Raw genomic sequence first — 18,504 nt, forward strand, 5'->3', positions numbered from 1 at the left:
TATAAAAAAGGCTTAAAAAAAGGTACCGTAATTTTGTTAAAAACAATATGTACATAGATAAGTCAAATAAAAAGGAGGAAGAAGTCTCTCACAACTGCAGAAGAGGTTTACAAAAAGGAATTCAAACTAAAAAAACACACAAACTCAGAGTAGACCTAATCATGCAAAATAATCTCAAATCCTGTCCACCATGGGATTCATTCAATGGAGGTCCCTCTGGCTATGGCAGCCCATGCCTCCCCTTCAGTCACTGGGAAACCTTGCGACTGTCATGTGGTTTTCTGTTGATTGAACCGGCCATGCGGAGCCCTCTCACTCAAGAGGCCGGGGCACATTAAGCAGTGTACAATGTTTTGGAACATTGAGATACATTTTTTTTCTTCGAAGAATCACCTCAGCATTTCTATCTGGCAACATGATACATATGTTTATTCTTACTTTACAAACACATATGGAAACAGACAGAAGGCAGTGTAACACTGCAGATTACTCAATCACTTACTCCTCAATTGAGAAGGGAAAATACATACATTAACTGAAAAATGTTTTTAAAAACACTGAAATGGCCCTCTAATTCCCTATATAGTGCACTACTTTTGACCAGTGACCTGTCAAAAAAACCTATGCTGCACTTAATAGTGAATAGAGGGCCATTTGGGATACGGGCATCTTTGCGGTTTAACAAAGCATAAGACATGAAAATGGGAAGCTATTCTTAGGCACAGGACGGGCCAGGTGTCCACTGTTTACTTAAAAAAAATAAAAATAAACAATGTTAATAGATGCACAAAATAACTATTTTTTGTTGACTAACACAAACAATGTTTGTAAGCAAATGTCAGTTATGGTCAAGGACTGGGGATATGTTTTTAGCCTACAGAATATAATATGAAATGGCAAGAGGATATTGCCTCAACAGTAGACAGGTTCTGGAAGGGTACTCGTGGTTCCAAAGGTTTGTTCCGAGGATTCCAAGGGTTGCCAGTGGCACTCGATAAGGGCGTCATACAGTTCCTCACTGTATTCCATAAACTTCCTGTTGGCTTCCACCACATCCAGCTCTGGGTTAGGATCTACAATGGAGGGAAAGGTTGCCACAGTGATTATTTGATCCCTGCTGCTGTCACGGGTGGGATCTGAACCCTAGTCTCTCTAAAGGGGAAACCAATGCCTTTAACCATTAGATCTAGGATGGAAATTCCCCCTTGGGTCGAGGGAGACAAGTGATTCTGAAGTTGCAGGCAGGTCTACCTCATCACAAAAGCATGAGTCCGACTCACCTCCGCTAAATTACACATACTGTTAAATCCTCTGAACATGCAGGATATCAATCTATGTTCATTATGAACCACCTAAAATTCCCCAAGAATCTTCTAGCTCATCGTCCACACTAGTCTGGTGAAAAACAAGTAGGGAAAACAAAAACTCCACCAACCTTCCAGACCATCATCTTCAAAAGCTTCATTTTCCTGAAATGTTAAATGAGTTTAATAAAAATGACGGTGTATATTGAAAAGTCATAACTACATGAAGAAAAACACAAGGCAATGAAGGTGTTAATATTGTATGTCTAAGAACAAGTGACGTCGAGCTACATAACATCACCGGTAAAGGGGACGTCGAGCTACGTAACACACCACCGGTAAAGGGGACGTCGAGCTACGTAACACATCACCGGTAAAGGGGACGTCGAGCTACGTAACACATCACCGGTAAAGGGGACGTCGAGCTACGTAACACATCACCGGTAAAGGGGACGTCGAGCTACGTAACACATCACCGGTAAAGGGGACGTCGAGCTACGTAACACACCACCGGTAAAGGGGACGTCGAGCTACGTAACACATCACCGGTAAAGGGGACGTCGAGCTACGTAACACATCACCGGTAAAGGGGACGTCGAGCTACGTAACACACCACCGGTAAAGGGGACGTCGAGCTACGTAACACATCACCGGTAAAGGGGACGTCGAGCTACGTAACACATCACCGGTAAAGGGGACGTCGAGCTACGTAACACATCACCGGTAAAGGGGACGTCGAGCTACGTAACACATCACCGGTAAAGGGGACGTCGAGCTACGTAACACATCACCGGTAAAGGGGAAGCCAGGCAGAAATCTTACCTGTGCAGGATTCTGTGAGTAATCATACTGGTTGTAGTTGTAGCCTCCATAGTTGCCTCCATTTTGGTCGTAGCCCCAAGAGCCCCAGCCACTACCGTACGGCTGTTGATTGTGCTGATTGTATTGGTTCTGGTTGTGTCTGTAGCCTCCTCCGTGTGACCCCCAGCCCCTGTTGTCTGATTGATTATGCCGAGTTCTAAAAAAGGAGAAGGATAGCAGCAAGATGTGTGACTTGTTGCCACAAGAAAAGGTCAACCAGTGAAGAACAAACACCATTGTAAATACAACCCATATTTATGTTCATTTATTTTCCCTTTTGTACTTTAACTATTTGCACATAATGACATTTGTAATTTCTTTATACTTTTGGAACTTTTGTGAGTGTAATGTTTACTGTTTATCTACTTCACTTGCTTTGGCAATGTTAACATATATGTTTCCCCATGACAATAAAGACCTTCAATTGAAATTGAATTGAGAGAGAGCACATTATGGGTGACACGAGGAATCGGACAATGATTAAACCCACATCTTTATGAGTTTAAAAAAAGAAGATACTCTGCTCAGGTCTTCTTGAGAGCTTTGCAAAAGACTGACGAGGGGAATAGTCAAACAATACGCTGGACATACATACAGACACAGCTCAGTTGGTAGAGCATGGTGTTTGCAACACCAGGGTTGTGGGTTCGATTCCCACGGGGGGCCAGCCCAGAAAAAAAATGTATGAAATGTAAGTCGCTCTGGATAAGAGCGTCTGCTAAATGACTAAAATGTAAAAATGTACACTATATAAACAAGTATGTGGACACCCCTTCAAATGAGTGGATAAAGCTATTTCAGCCACACCCGTTGCTGACAGGTGTATAAAATCTCCATAGATAAACTTTGGCAGTAGAATGGCCTTGCTGAAGAGCTCAGTGACTTTCAACGTGGCACCGTCATAGGATGCCACCTTTCCAACAAGTCAGTTCGTCAAATTTCTGCCTTGCTAGAGCTGCCCCAGTCAACTGTAAGAGCTGTTATTGTGAAGTGGAAACGTCTAGGAGAAACAACGGCTCAGCCACAAAGTGTTGCAACACTCACTCCCAAGTTGCAAACTGCCTCTGGAAGCAACGTCAGCACAAAAACGGTTCGTTGGGAGCTTCATGAAGTGTGTCTCCATGGCCGAGCAGCTGCACACAAGCCTAAGATCACCATGTGCAAATGCCAAGCGTCAGCTGGAGTGGTGTAAAGCTCGCCACCATTGGACTCTGGAGCTGTGGAAACGTGTTCTCTGGAGTGATGAATCACACTTCACCATCTGGCAGTCCGACAGACAAATCTGGGTTTGGCTGATGCCAGGAGAACACTACCTGCCCCAATGCATTGTGCCAACTGTAAAGTTCAGTAGAGGAGGAATAATGGTCTGGGGCTGTTCTTCATGGTCTGGGCCCCTTAGTTTCAGTGAAGGGAAAGCTCAACGCTACAGCATACAACGACATTCTAGACAGTCATGTGCTTCCAACTTTGTGGCAACAGTTCGAGGAAGGCCCTTTCCTGTTTCAGCATGACAATGTCCCAGTGCACAAAGCAAGGTCCATACTAAACTGGTTTGTTAAGATCAGTGTGGAAGAACTTGACAGCACATAGCCCTGCCTCAGCCCCATCAAGCACCTTTGAGATGGATTGGAACGCTGACTGTGAGCCAGGCCTAATTACGCCACATCAGTGCCCCACCTCACTAATGCTCTTGTGGCTGAATGGAAGCAAGTCCCCGCGGCAATGTTCCAACATCTAGTGGAAAGCCCTCCCAGAAGAGTGGAGGCTGTTATAGCAGCAAAGGGTGGACCAACTCCATATTAATGCTCATGATTTTGGAATGAGATGTTTGACGAGAAGGTGTCTTATGGTCATGTAAAGGTGGTTTGGAAAACTAATGGGTTATGCTACAACCCTGGTTTTACAAATGAAGAACGTGAGTTCTTACTACGCTACGGTATATAAACCATGTCTGGAGACGGCTTATAGGATTTTAACACAGTAAGAACTGAAGTATAACTCACTTGTTAGCAGCTAGACTCAGTCGTAGGGGCTTGCTCCCGAGCCCCACTGCTCCCTGACACTCCTCCAGCGCCAGCTTCTGAAGCCTCTGGTCTGGGAACTGGACAAACCCACAACCCCTGGAAACAAAAGAAACATTCAAACAAAGCAAGTAAATAACTAGAAAGCTTAAGCTGTGAAGACTTTTTTTTTGGTACATGTAGTGGAAGAAGTTTAGACATTTAAACTGTTGGTGTAGAACAGGGTTGGACAACTCCAGTCCTCCACGGCCTGATTGGTGTCACTGTTTCTCCATCCCTAACAAACACAGCTGATTAATCAAACTGCATTCTAAACTGAAGATCATGATTAGGTGATTATTGGAGTCAGGTGTGTTAGCTGGGGCAAAACCAATCAGGCCCCCAACAACTGGAACTGCCCAGGCCTGGTGTAGAAGTAGTGACCGTATTATAATTAATAGTATAATATCCTTTAGTGTACTAGCAACAGTAGATGTTGTGGTAATAACCTTGTCATGCCATCTACTTGACGTTATGTATCGTCTTCTCTACCTTCTTGCCCTTTGTGCTGTCGTCTGTGCACAATAATGTCTGTACCCTGTGCTGTCGTTGTGTTGCTACCGCGCTGTGTTGTCATGTGTTGCTGCTATGCTATGTTGTCATCTTAGGTCTCTATGTAGTGTTGTCTCTTGTTGTTCGGATTTTCGTTATTTAGCCCTCCGAAAAGGCTCACCAGGAAGCACACAATGTCATGACTCGTGTTTTGTCCTTAATTTTATTTTAAATCAAATGACCACAGGTCATAAACCTGAAATACAACAAACAAGTAATGACAATATATTATTCAGATATTATTTAGTATGTTATTCAAGTAATATAATAATAATGTAAATAATAAATCAAATAAGCCTGCAACACCATCAAAGATGTGGCGAATCTGGCTTAAAACAGCATCGACTACATCACCCAGAATGCCCAGCGCCAGAGGAGCATGCGCACAGTGACTCTGCCATCACAGGTTGCTATGGACGCTGTCACAGGACACAGAACCCTTGCCACCACATGCCTCGTCCAAAGGATTTACACACAAACGCAACATAACGTAGCACTCCACCATGGATCACCGAACCAAACCACCGCCACCAGAAACCAGCAGAGTGCTCCGAACAATCAGCACAATGCAAATGGCTGATAATAATAGCCTAATGCTATATAGCATCTGGGTCGCTGCGCTACCGCACCCAGCGAGCTACAAGTTACTCCCGGCCAACTAACACCGACACAGTGAGGTAAACGTTCAGTGCACAAACATATAAGTGACTTAAACATCAATGCTAGACTGAGTAGTTCGCAGTTACATACCAACGGGCTGTGTGCTCCTGATGATTGTCTACGGTGAAGTGATTACCAGGTGCTGTAATTTAAGTCTCTAGTGAAGTTGCGCATGCGCACATAACGTAACATATCTGAGCATCTAAGAAACTTAAAGAAATCACTCGTTCCCCATTTAATTATATTTTATCTATATATATATATTATTTTTTTTTCCTGAGTGAGCTAGAAATCTCAACACTTGTCGTGATGTGTTTTGTCCTATATTTTTATTTGATTCATTTATTTATTTTTAATCCCAGCCCCCGTCGCCACAGGAGGCTTTTTGGTAGGTCGTCACTAAATAAGAATTTGTTCTTAACAGACTTGACTAGTAAAATAAAAGGTTAAATAATTTTTTTTTTTTTTTAAATCACATAAACCTGGATGTATGGAAACCCAGCATAGTGATTATAACATCCTGCTGGACTCACTTGGAGTTCCCCGTGCCATCCAGCACCACCTTCCCCCCACGACAGGAAGGGTAGCGGTTGTAGAAGAACTCGTACAGCATCCCGTCATCCACTTCAGGTGTGAGATCTCCAACAAACAGAGAATAGAGTGGACTGCAGCAGAGAGAAGGGGGGGGGGGGGGGGGGGAAAGGAGTTTTGCCGTTAATTTCCAATGTTTCTATACGGCATCTCATGACATACAGTTTGACTTACAATCAAGCTGGTTGATATACCCGCTTTCTCCTTGCTTCCCAAAGGTGGCCCGGTTTAACTTGAATCTTCTAGGCTGTTAAGTACAAAAAGGCATCCTTTAAAAAAATTATCATTTACAATATGATGACAATATGCATTAACCTATTACAAAATCTAAAATGTGGCTAATTGCATACAGATCTTGTGTTTGGCTCAAGTCACCAAAAGGGAGCATTAATAAACTGTTACAATTTAGGTCTGCATCCCATAGGGCTCTGGTCAAAAGTAGTGAACTATATAGGGAATAGGGTGCCATAGGGCTCTGGTCAAAAGTAGTGAACTATATAGGGGATAGGGTGCCATTCGGGATGCTTACTAGAATCGATAACATCCAAGTAGCCTTGTTAAACGGTATATTTACCGGTGTGGCTCCTGGTAGTGCTTTTCCATTGACTTTACGAAGACACCGCTCAGCTGTGGCTTCATCTGTCAGCTCCACGAAGCAGTAGCCTGCTGCACCCCTACTGATGAGCAACACAGAGAAGGCATATCGGTCCAATGTTGCATTCAAAAGGATGGCTTCTTTTAGCGGTGTATTGTGTGTAGCTATAGCCTGGGTACCAGTCGGTTTGTGCCATCGTGCCACTCCTTGTAGGGAGGTCAAACATTCAGCCTGCTGCACAGACCCGATGGACGCTCAAGTTTAGAGTACCTGGTTAAATTATGCTCAGGAGCATTTTTAAACTGTTAAAGTAGGAAGAATTAGATGTAATTGTTGTAAAAATGTGTGTGTTACATTTACTATCATATATTGAATTACTTTGACATTTAAATTATGTTATAGTACGCTAATTTCCCTATGGCAGACAGAACGTCTAATTACATCACACAGACTAACGTTTTCACTACACAAGAATTACAGGAAATACAAATCCTTTTTACCTCAGATCGGTGATGTTAGCATAAAAGTTCATAGTGATCACGATCTCACAAAAATCGATTAGTATTAAAGCAAAGATATTGATCTGTTTATTTTGATCAGTGTTTGTTGTCCCCCCCCCCCCCCCCATACTCAATCCAGTCTGTAGTGGAACTTAAGCCTTATTCATATTACCCATAAACACTCAGTTACACAGAAATGTCATTACCATCACAATAAAGTAAAACAGGAACGGTACTCACTTAAAGGAATGGGTCATTGTTTACAAGTCACTAGCAATCCCATAAACCCATTGTCAAAAACCACATCTTTTCATCTACTTCTGTAGTTTGGTAACTTCCTGTTCTTTGACAGACAGACCAGTCTGAAGAAGACTGAGTTTGGACAAAAATTCAAAGTATGAGCAACGGAGCCAGTCTCGCAACGCAGCCTTCAATCGCAACGGAGTACTTATGGTAAGTGTAAGTGGGGGGCTGCTCCTATAAAAGGTCTCTGGTCTCACATGAATTCATGGATTTGAGAGTTAAACTATCATTTAAAAGAAACCTAACCCCTGCCTCTATTTAGAAACTGATGTGAGGTGGTTATTCGTTTAAATTATCCAGTCAAAAAAAAATGTTGCGTTTCCTATTCCGTATTGTCCATCTATCAAAAATAATCTTCTCAGATATAGAACTTGATAAATGGCTATTACAGGTTGTCATCTATAAACAGATAGATGTAGTATACCCAAGTTCATTACATTTAGGTCATTTAGCAGAAGCGGTTATCCAAAGCGTCTTACATCCGACATACAAATCAGGGTTAAGTGCCTTAAATACCGGTGAGTGTGCAGTTTAGAAGGTACTAATTTAGCAAAATACAAGTAATCTGAACAAAAAAAGTGTGACGTGTGTAGGGAGGAATTTATGTATTGGTCACAATTTATTTCAGCATAGTGATTATTAATTTGTACAGCGAAACCGGTGTTTTGACACTCCGCCAGAAATCAAAAAATCCATGACAACAGGAAGCAGCTAAATGATCATTTAATGTATATTTAACAATATAAACTGTACTTTAAACATTTTTTCAGATATCTACTTTATCAGGTAAAAATGACTGAATGAGCCAAAAACGTGCTCTCGACTAAATCAGTGAAATTGTTTAAATATGTTTGTCCTGGCTACGTCTTGTCATGTCAACAGATTGGTGTGGTTATTTATTGTAGTTTAACGTTACTAGAAAATACTCACCCAGTCATCTTGTTGCGTATAATCCGTACACCCACCACCAACTCCCCCATGGTGCCGAAGGCTCGGGTAATGAACTTCTCGTCCATGTAGGGCTCTAACTACCACAACAAAACACAGTAAAGACCTTATCATAACATAACTACCACACGTCACCTGCAAATATTAGAAAAAAAGACTGTTTAGCTAATAATTAGGGGTCAAAATGTACCATCTGCATCAAGCTTTAGCTTAGCACTAATAAACCAAGTCAGTTAGCTAACGTTAGCCACTTAACGTTATTTATGTAGCCACTAACGTTAGCTTGCTAACCAAATATCCTCAGTATGCTAGCAAATAAGCACAAGTATTTAAAAAAAATATATATATCGACTGAAAATGGTTCGATACTCACGTTTCCCATCCATAGTGTGCTCATGTTTTGGATTTGAAATGATAAAAAGCTTTCTTTACATAGATTTAGTTTTAAATGAAAACACACAAACCCCTTGTACGTGTCGTATCGGAATGACGTTGCTGCGCATGCGCAGAATACCTCCAGCCTGGTCGCAGATCGGTTTGTGCCACTCCTTGTTATGCGCCCCCAAAATATATTTCAATAAATAGCAACTTCAGCACAAATCCATAAACCTCTTACGTGGAATCAAACAAGTGGGGAATAATGTGTTTAGTTGACAGTTTTATTTGAATTTAGAGCAAGGTTATTACCTAGTCCTAGGACATTGGGGAAAAGTTAGCCCTTGATCATGATTCAGTTCAGTTACATTCCACATCAGGATCATTGGGGAAAAGTTAGCCCTTGATCATGACTCAGATCAGTTACATTCCACATCAGGATCATTGGGGAAAAGTTAGCCCTTGATCATGACTCAGATCAGTTACATTCCACATCAGGATCATTGGGGTAAAAGGAGTCTTCTGTAGGGGGGAGTTAAGAACCGCGACGCTCGGTCTGAACATTAACGTGGATCGCTTGCAATATGGTTTTGGAAGCATAAGGACCTTATCTTTCATATCAGCGAGAAATAATTGTCAAAAAAAACTAAAACGGTTGAATTGATATCTTTACAGGATTAGGGTTCCTACTGGCCATGTTACAGCTCACATATGGAAGACAGAGTGGACTGTGCTAATTAGCTATCTGCGTTTCCCAACACCTGTGTGTAAACGGAAGACAGACGCCACAAACTTGTCACTGAAAATTACTGTTGGATGCAACTGTGTTACAACCGGTTAAAAACAGTCTACAGTACGTGTTAATTTAAACATTTGTTTAAATGATTTTTGATGTGATATGAAAAAGTCGAGGGATTTGTTTCTACAACTGTACCGCAATTGTGAATCGATTCAGGTTTAGAGGGAGTATTTGGCTGTTTTGGCATCCATAGCCAATTCGCCCTTTAAAACAGAACATGTCAGGTCCTTGAACTAAGCCTAAGGAGTAACGTTAAGCTCCTTTAGTCCAATATTGGGCTAGGGATAGGTAGGATGGCCTATTCATGATGAAATAGCACAACAGCCAATGACATTGCGAGTTAGATCTTACATCATTCACTATGGTGTTGTTTACTTCATTCAATCTGATTGGATATAAGTATAATCATTTGACGTCAAGTTTCACAATCAAAATGACTGTAGCAAGCTACTGATCCGGTCATACCCCTAAACCACTCAGTAACATGTCTTTGCCAGTACTTTGATATTTTTATTCAATAGTCGTTTCTATGATCTTTCAGCGCACCTACCGGTAACATGGCCTTTCTGGTAAACCAATCAAAATCGAGAACTAGTTTCATAGTAAACAGCCCACCACTTATAAAATGTAAAAGTCTACAACTAACCTCAGTCAGTTGATATAGTGGCCAGGGTGTTCGTAGCTATCCTGGGTTCCAGTCTCTTTGTGCCATCATGCCAACTCCATGTCACTCATTGATTTGTCATGACAAGAAATGGCATGATGGCACAAACACATCTGGGACCTGGCAACATCACAGCCCAGTTACATGTATTATGGTCATATGGGAATGTTCAGGGTTTTGAATACCAACAAAGGAATGGTGAGGGGGGGGGGGGGGGGGAATGGGTTTGAAAAAATTAAATCATCCACTATCAACGCATTCACAAAAACAACCACATTCCAAAATACATCTAATATTCTGAGAACAGTGGAAGCTGCTGAGGGGGAGGTAGGCTCATCATAATGGCTTGGAATGGAGCAAATGGAAAGGCATCAAACACATGGAAACCATGTGTTTTGTACCATTACCCTCATAACAACAAGCCCGTCCTCCCTAATTAAGGTGCTACCAACCTCCAGTGTCTGAGATAAATATTCAAAACATAAGCCCAAGATTGTTTCCAATCCCCATAAAAAGCAAAAATATTCACAAGGCAAATCATACACCTTTAAATGTGGTTGTTGACTCACAAAAGATCACTAAGTTCTCAACCCGATAAAAACAACAACAAAAAAATCACTGCTTGATCTTTACATTTAGTATAGACTCTGCAAATAAGTGCTCAGCATACAATCTCATTGTAAAATATACAGTATATATAATTACAAGGATATGTTCATGGAAACCCATAACAGTCGACAAGCTTGAGTTGGTCCTCCCTCCTTTGTAGTTACCACTGCCCAGCTAGAAGAAATATTAGTTCTAGCATATTAACTAATACATTCTAATTTAGCTTTAAAATGTAGTAAATCACTGGCAGATGACAATACATTCTAAAAGGAACAATGGAATTGTACTGATGTTATAAAATATTTTAACGCTGTGACCTCTACTTCTGTAATTAGAATAAGTGCTCAACACTGCATATGCAAGATGGAAATCCTTAGAACAGGAAAGTAGACACACAAAGGCATAGCAACAAACTGTCCACAAAACAAATCTACTGAATAGAGAAAAATCCTCAAAACCATTAAGACGAGAAATCATATTCACGATAACAAGGAATGGTTATGTCCACTCACTCAAATCATGGAGGGGGGGGAGGGGTGGGGGGGGGGGTGGGGGGGCAAGCTTGTAAGGCAGGTCTAAAGTGTGGTTTTAAATTCAAATTAAATTGTAATTAAATTCTGTGTATCTGGAGCATAACAATCCCAAAATACTGTGAGAGGTAAACTAGAAAACACTGACAAGTCAAGGTTATGACAGAACTATGGTATAGTGACTACCCTATAACCAACATCTCCCACCGCTCACATCACATACCATGTGCAACTTATTTCATGTTCACCCAAAATGCAAAAAAATAAGAGATGGTAAGCCTAAGCAAGAAACCTTTACTTAAAAACAGAATCAAATATTTTTGCATGATTTATGTTCGTAGTAGGAATACATTCTCCGCCCCAATCCCCACGTCATTCGTCTCCAGGAGAACGAGCTAGTTTATTTATACATGTGTGTTCTTTAAACTAGTAGTATAGTAAGGCGTATTACATTCAAGAGAACAACCAAAACATGTTATCTTTCTAAACAATGTACCCCAGTCATTCTAGTGCATGTTAAAGTGCCAACCATTTCTCTGTAGATTCCTATAGTTTAAAAATACATTACATTCGAATTACAGTAAACAGAAAAGTTAAACCAAAAGAAACCATTCATTAAATGTACAACAAGAATATTGAATATCATCTTGTTTTAAAAAAAGTTGCTTTCGTGAAAAATGAAGAATTACGCTGCAATTCACTAAAGTGCCATCAAAATGTTTTCTGAGACCTCTGTAATAGCCATTACCGTGTGGTGCCTTCAAAGTGGTTAAACCATCACCGAGGTACACCAGCCTTGTCCAACACAGAGAAATTAAACATAATTTAAAAAAAAGGTCAGTATACACCATGATCTAAGGAATGTGGGATAGTAAGGAAGTGAAGGAGGACAGAGTCTGATAGGAGACTGTAGAGTTCAGAGCGGCTTCAGTAGATATGCTGACTGATAAACAGGAGTTCTGGGTCAGAGTAGAAAACCCTATAGAAAAACCCCTGTAGAAACTATAGGGCTACGTCCCAAATGGAACCCTATTCCAGTGCACTATATAGGGAATAATGTGCCATTTGGGACACACCCTAGGAGGACAGTGTGGAGTGCAGGTCAGTACAGTGTCCGAGCCTCAAGCAGCCGGGAGGAAGAAGAGTTGGATGAAGAGGTATAGGAGTACGCTGGGCCGAGCTGCTTTCCACACACGTTCAGTCCATCTTCTCTTTCTGCACCAGTTTGGGGGAGTCCACGAAGTCACGGCCGTTGAAGATGATGACGGCAGCGGTGATGGCAGCAGCAGTGCCCCAGAACAACACATAGGCCAGGGTCTCAGTCCACGTGTCACCTGGGAAAGAGAGAGGGACACCACTCGTCAGAGAACGACAAATATCAAGGATACAAAGATGGAGAGAGAGGGAGACTTGTCAGAGACCATAAATATATACATTTGTGACCAGAGATCACAACAAATTGTTAAGGACAGAAACAGAACTAGCATGTCCTTGTGTCCTGAGGTTAACAGAGCTAAAAGTTAAAAAGGCTAGAATGTTCTTTTAGACAAGTGGTGGTCAGATGGGGTTTTCTTACCAGTCATGAGGAGGCAGATGATACACATGGAGAACGCTACCACCATGATAATGGGCAGCTGCAAGACAAAAGACACCAAAAATACATGACTCATAGTTTGGGGTGGAAAGCAGAACTCAGTATTACATTTGTATTTATTTCTTTATTTATTAAAAATGGAGGAGAGGACCAGAGACGTAGTCATGTAAAGTGAATCACAAAACATGACGATCAGTCTGGACATCCTGACTGGTGGCAGGACATCCCAAAAAGGGCCCCACTTCAGACCATGAAACATCCCCATTACTACAGTGAGATGGAGAGAGGCAACTGACCGTGATGAACTTCCAGTCTTTCTGGATGCGGAGTGGAGTTGGTCCGTCTGTTTCATCAACAGCGTAGTTTCCAAGGAACAAATCAATGGAATCCTGGAGACAAGAAAACACACATACCCTTTTATTGCTTAAAAAAGGACTGACAACAAAAAACACAGCGAAATAACTACGTTTCTCTAAAACACATGGATGAAGAATTAATGTTCAGTTTTTGTAAAATTATGATTTTGGAGGAAAACAATATTGGTCTTAAGCAGGAAATTGATCCAACTACACAGCAGATATATGACAGTAATACATTATTCCTACCTTATGTAGTTCAAAATGTGTCATTTTTCTAGGCCTTTTAAAATTGAAAAATCAGACGTACTTGTCTGAAGCCGTCAGAGAAGTTATTCTTGTAGTAGCGGATGGCAGAGTTCACGCCGTCCATCACCAGACCCATCTGGGTCCTCTTCCCTGTCCTGACGAAGGACAGGAAATAACACACACACACAGTCAACACATTCAACAAGACAGGAAATAACAACCATCAATAACACACACTGTCAACACATTCAACTCTCCCAACAAGGACGAGTGATACAGTCACCAACAAGCAAGTCGTCAGATTGTCTACCATCATGTAGGTAACAATGCTAATGACAGGTGAAGGAGAAATAACCCCCATTAACATCTCATGGCCATACAGACATTATCTACCAACCAGATAGTATCTAGACAGTTTACAAAGAAATGGGAAAAAAAGGTGACCTCAAAATTGAAGCCACACAACCAACAGTTGACCTCCAACTAAACAAGCAGAGTCTCTGGAGACACGCAGGACTGTATATATTTCAGATGTCAGCAGCACACCGACATGCAGGCCTGTATATATTTCAGATGTCAGCAGCACACCGACATGCAGGCCTGTATATATATATATTCCAGATGTCAGCAGCACACCGACATGCAGGCCTGTATATATATATTTCATATGTCAGCAGCACACCGACATGCAGGCCTGTATATATTTCAGATGTCAGCAGCACACTGACATGCAGGCCTGTATATATATATATATATATTCCAGATGTCAGCAGCACACCGACATGCAGGCCTGTATATATTTCAGATGTCAGCAGCACACCGACATGCAGGCCTGTATATATTTCAGATGTCAGCAGCACACCGACATGCAGGCCTGTATATATATATATATATTCCAGATGTCAGCAGCACACCGACATGCAGGCCTGTATATATATATATATATTCCAGATGTCAGCAGCACACCGACATGCAGGCCTGTATATATTTCATATGTCAGCAGCACACCGACATGCAGGCCTGTATATATTTCAGATGTCAGCAGCACACTGACATGCAGGCCTGTATATATATATATATATATATATATTCCAGATGTCAGCAGCACACCGACATGCAGGCCTGTATATATTTCATATGTCAGCAGCACACCGACATGCAGGCCTGTATATATTTCATATGTCAGCAGCACACTGACATGCAGGCCTGTATATATTTCAGATGTCAGCAGCACACCGACATGCAGGCCTGTATATATATATTCCAGATGTCAGCAGCACACCGACATGCAGGCCTGTATATATATATATATATTCCAGATGTCAGCAGCACACCGACATGCAGGCCTGTATATATTTCATATGTCAGCAGCACACCGACATGCAGGCCTGTATATATTTCAGATGTCAGCAGCACACTGACATGCAGGCCTGTATATATATATATATATATTCCAGATGTCAGCAGCACACCGACATGCAGGCCTGTATATATATATATATATTCCAGATGTCAGCAGCACACCGACATGCAGGCCTGTATATATATATTCCATTTATTTATTATCCTGAAAAACTCCCCAGTCCTTAACGATTACAAGCATTCCCATAACATGATGCAGCCACCAATATGATTGAAAAAAAAAAAATGGAGAGTGGTACTCTGTAATGCGTTTTATTAAATTTGCCCCAAACATAATACTTTGTATTCAGGACATAGATAATTTTTTTGCCATATTACTTTAGTGCTTAGTTGCAAACAGGATGCATGTTTTGGAATATATTTGTTCTGTACAGGCTTCCTTTTCACTCTGTCAATTAGGTTATTATTGTGGAATAACTACAATGTTGATCCATCCTCAGTTCTCTCATATCACAACCATTAAACTTTGTAACTGTTTTAAATTCACCATTGGCCTCATGTTGAAATCCCTGAGCGGTTTCCTTCCTCTCCAGCAACTGAGTTAGGAAGGACGCCTGTATCTTTGTAGTGACTGTGTGTATTGATACGCCATCCAAAGTGTAATTAGTAACTTCACCATGCTCAAAGGGATATTCAATGTCTGCTTTTTTCTTTACACATCTACCAATTGGTGCCAAGGGATCTTACAGATAATTGTATGTGTGGGGTACAGAGATGAGGTAGTCATGAAAAAATAATGTTGAACACCATTATTGCTCACAGAGTGAGTCCATGCAACTTATTATGTGACTTGTTAAGAAAAATGTTTACTCCTGAACTTATTTAGGCCATAACAAAGGGGTTGAATTCTTGACATTTCAGCTTTTCATTTTTTTTAACAAATTTGTAAAAATTTCAACCACAAATTATAAATTTTGACATTATGGGCTATTGTGTGTAGGCTAGTAACACAAAATATAAATTTAATCAATTTGAAATTCAGGCTGTAACACAACAAAAATGTTGAAAAAGTCAAAAAGGAGTGTAGAAAATATCTGAAGGCACTGTATAGTTCAGAGGTCAGCAGCAAACCCACACCCATTTCTATACCTGGTGAAGTCAGTCTTCAGGGCTCCTGTACCAGCATACTGTTTGGCGCATGCGTTGGCATTGTCAGCCCAAGCTATCACAGAAAGCAGACAAGACATTGTTAGTGAGCAGAGCAGTGTGACAGACTAGAGAGATCAACCTCATATGACACTTAAAAGCTACGTTCACACACTGACAATCCTCCTTAGCCCTGGGCAGAGTTTTACCCAGGGTTAGTGGTAGCCCTGGGCAGAGTTTAACCCAGGGTTAGTGGTAGCCCTGGGCAGTGTTTAACCCAGGGTTAGTGGTAGCCCTGGGCTGAGTTTAACCCAGGGTTAGTGGTAGCCCTGGGCAGTGTTTAACCCAGGGTTAGTGGTCGCCCTGGGCAGTGTTTAACCCAGGGTTAGTGGTCGCCCTGGGCAGTGTTTAACCCAGGGTTAGTGGTAGCCCTGGGCAGTGTTTAACCCAGGGTTAGTGGTAGCCCTGGGCAGAGTTTAACCCAGGGTTAGTGGTCGCCCTGGGCAGTGTTTAACCCAGGGTTAGTGGTCGCCCTGGGCTGAGTCTAACCCAGGGTTTTGTGGTAGCCCTGGGATGAGTCTAACCCAGGGTTAGTGGTAGCCCTGGGCAGTGTTTAACCCAGGGTTAGTGGTCGCCCTGGGCTGAGTCTAACCCAGGGTTTTGTGGTAGCCCTGGGCAGTGTTTAACCCAGGGTTAGTGGTAGCCCTGGGCAGTGTTTAACCCAGGGTTAGTGGTAGCCCTGGGCAGTGTTTAACCCAGGGTTAGTGGTAGCCCTGGGCAGAGTTTAACCCAGGGTTAGCCCTGGGCAGTGTTTAACCCAGGGTTAGTGGTAGCCCTGGGCAGTGTTAAACCCAGGGTTAGTGGTAGCCCTGGGCAGTGTTTAACCCAGGGTTAGTGGTAGCCCTGGGCAGTGTTTAACCCAGGGTTAGTGGTAGCCCTGGGCAGTGTTTAACCCAGGGTTAGTGGTAGCCCTGGGCAGTGTTTAACCCAGGGTTAGTGGTAGCCCTGGGCTGAGTTTAACCCAGGGTTAGTGGTAGCCCTGGGCAGAGTTTAACCCAGGGTTAGTGGTAGCCCTGGGAAGTGTTTAACCCAGGGTTAGTGGTAGCCCTGGGCAGTGTTTAACCCAGGGTTAGTGGTAGCCCTGGGCAGTGTTTAACCCAGGGTTAGTGGTAGCCCTGGGCAGTGTTTAACCCAGGGTTAGTGGTAGCCCTGGGCAGTGTTTAACCCAGGGTTAGTGGTAGCCCTGGGCTGAGTTTAACCCAGGGTTAGTGGTAGCCCTGGGCAGTGTTTAACCCAGGGTTAGTGGTAGCCCTGGGCAGTGTTTAACCCAGGGTTAGTGGTAGCCCTGGGCAGTGTTTAACCCAGGGTTAGTGGTAGCCCAGGGCTAAAATGATAGTGTGAAAAGGCCTAAAGTAGCTGCCACTGATGGCCTATAGAGGGGCGGGGACCACTTACCATTCTTGTAGATCTTCTCAAAATCGGCCTGTTCCTCAATCCGCTGGGCTACATGCAGGACACCCATCCTCTGTGGACAACCACCAAACAAGCATAGATAAGTCCATTTAGAAGGGGATAGGAACTAGGGTTAGGGCTCAGTCATTCAGCTTGTTCTCTAAAATAAAATTAAAACTGTCAATAGTTAAGTTATTCAACTGTGGGAAACAGTAGCTAGTTGTCTTTGTTCAACCCTTGGTTCAACTCTCTGCCTCCTACCTCTAACTTTCTTAAGTTGCTTCTCTTCTGTAACTGTCAGAATGATAACTCCCACAGTGTGTGAAACAAGGGGGTTTGAGGTACTCTGCCTGGTCGCTGAGTATTTGTCAAGTGATAATGAGTTGTGAATACTACTGCAGAGCGGTGGGCAGGTTTTTATTGTCTTCAAGTGATAATGAGTGCAACCCTCCTAGCTCCTACCTGTAGCTGGGACTGTATGGAGCGGCGGGCCAGCTCTGGAGGACTTCCTACCTGTAGCTGGGACTGTATGGAGCGGCGGGCCAGCTCTGGAGGACTTCCTACCTGTAGCTGGGACTGTATGGAGCGGCGGGCCAGCATGCTCTGAATGACGTTGGTGCGGTCCAGACAGTCCATGCAGTTACTGCGGAACGTCCCCTTCTGCTGGGACAACACCTTCCCCTCCGTATCTACCATGAAGTAGCTGCAGAGAGACAACAGAGGAGTCAGGAGAACACATATCCACAGAGCCAGTAACAGCACTGTAATGTTGGGACACCACCTACCCCTCCGCTGCAGGGAGACAGAGGGTTTATGATCATAAGACAAGGTTAGGGGTGAATCCCAAATGCACTACACCGGCTCCGACGCTCGTCGGATGTGGCAGGGCTTGCAAACTATTACAGACTACAAAGGGAAGCACAACCGCGAGCTGCCCAGTGACACGAGCCTACCAGACGAGCTAAATTACTTCTATGCTCGCTTCGAGGCAAGT

The 18,504-nt window shown here is 42.6% G+C and overlaps 2 protein-coding genes across 4 annotated transcripts in view; both read right to left on the minus strand.

Moving 5' to 3' along the window:
* Positions 1-400: 400 nt before the first annotated feature.
* On the minus strand, positions 401-8,889 carry LOC115174113 (tRNA selenocysteine 1-associated protein 1). Of its 3 annotated transcripts, none has more exons than XM_029732801.1 (9): positions 8,748-8,889; positions 8,357-8,454; positions 6,603-6,702; positions 6,223-6,275; positions 5,971-6,102; positions 4,169-4,285; positions 2,127-2,322; positions 1,436-1,469; positions 401-1,073 (listed from the first exon to the last, which is right to left on the minus strand). In XM_029732801.1, the coding sequence occupies exons 1-9, from the start codon at positions 8,769-8,771 to the stop codon at positions 913-915; spliced, it is 915 nt and encodes a 304-aa protein (XP_029588661.1). In that variant the 5' UTR covers positions 8,772-8,889; the 3' UTR covers positions 401-912. The 3 variants fall into 3 exon arrangements, with proteins under 3 accessions (XP_029588661.1, XP_029588660.1, XP_029588662.1); XM_029732800.1 differs by having other exon boundaries at positions 6,603-6,705; XM_029732802.1 differs by having other exon boundaries at positions 6,603-6,705; positions 8,357-8,450; positions 8,748-8,886.
* Positions 8,890-10,831: 1,942 nt separating this feature from the next.
* The window catches only part of LOC115174112 (phosphatidylinositide phosphatase SAC1-A), a 28,163-nt gene continuing 20,490 nt past the window's right edge, over positions 10,832-18,504 (minus strand). The window contains exons 14-20 of the mRNA XM_029732799.1: positions 18,075-18,213; positions 17,514-17,583; positions 16,062-16,134; positions 13,612-13,705; positions 13,242-13,334; positions 12,928-12,985; positions 10,832-12,685 (exon numbers count right to left, since the gene is read on the minus strand). Coding sequence (XP_029588659.1) covers positions 12,549-12,685; positions 12,928-12,985; positions 13,242-13,334; positions 13,612-13,705; positions 16,062-16,134; positions 17,514-17,583; positions 18,075-18,213 — 664 coding nt within the window. The 3' untranslated portion in view covers positions 10,832-12,548. The remainder of the gene's footprint in view (positions 12,686-12,927; positions 12,986-13,241; positions 13,335-13,611; positions 13,706-16,061; positions 16,135-17,513; positions 17,584-18,074; positions 18,214-18,504) is intronic.

The sequence above is a fragment of the Salmo trutta genome, chromosome 34 (assembly GCF_901001165.1).
Source record: "Salmo trutta chromosome 34, fSalTru1.1, whole genome shotgun sequence".
Lineage (NCBI taxonomy): Eukaryota > Metazoa > Chordata > Actinopteri > Salmoniformes > Salmonidae > Salmo > Salmo trutta.

Coding starts and splice junctions, on each gene's coding strand:
- LOC115174113 (XM_029732800.1), bottom strand. CDS start 8,771: ATGAGCACACTATGGATGGGAAAC. Junction 8,455..8,747: donor GCACACTATGGATGGGAAAC/GTGAGTATCGAA, acceptor TTGTTGTGGTAG/TTAGAGCCCTACATGGACGA. Junction 2,323..4,168: donor CTGAGTCTAGCTGCTAACAA/GTGAGTTATACT, acceptor CTCCTTTTTTAG/AACTCGGCATAATCAATCAG.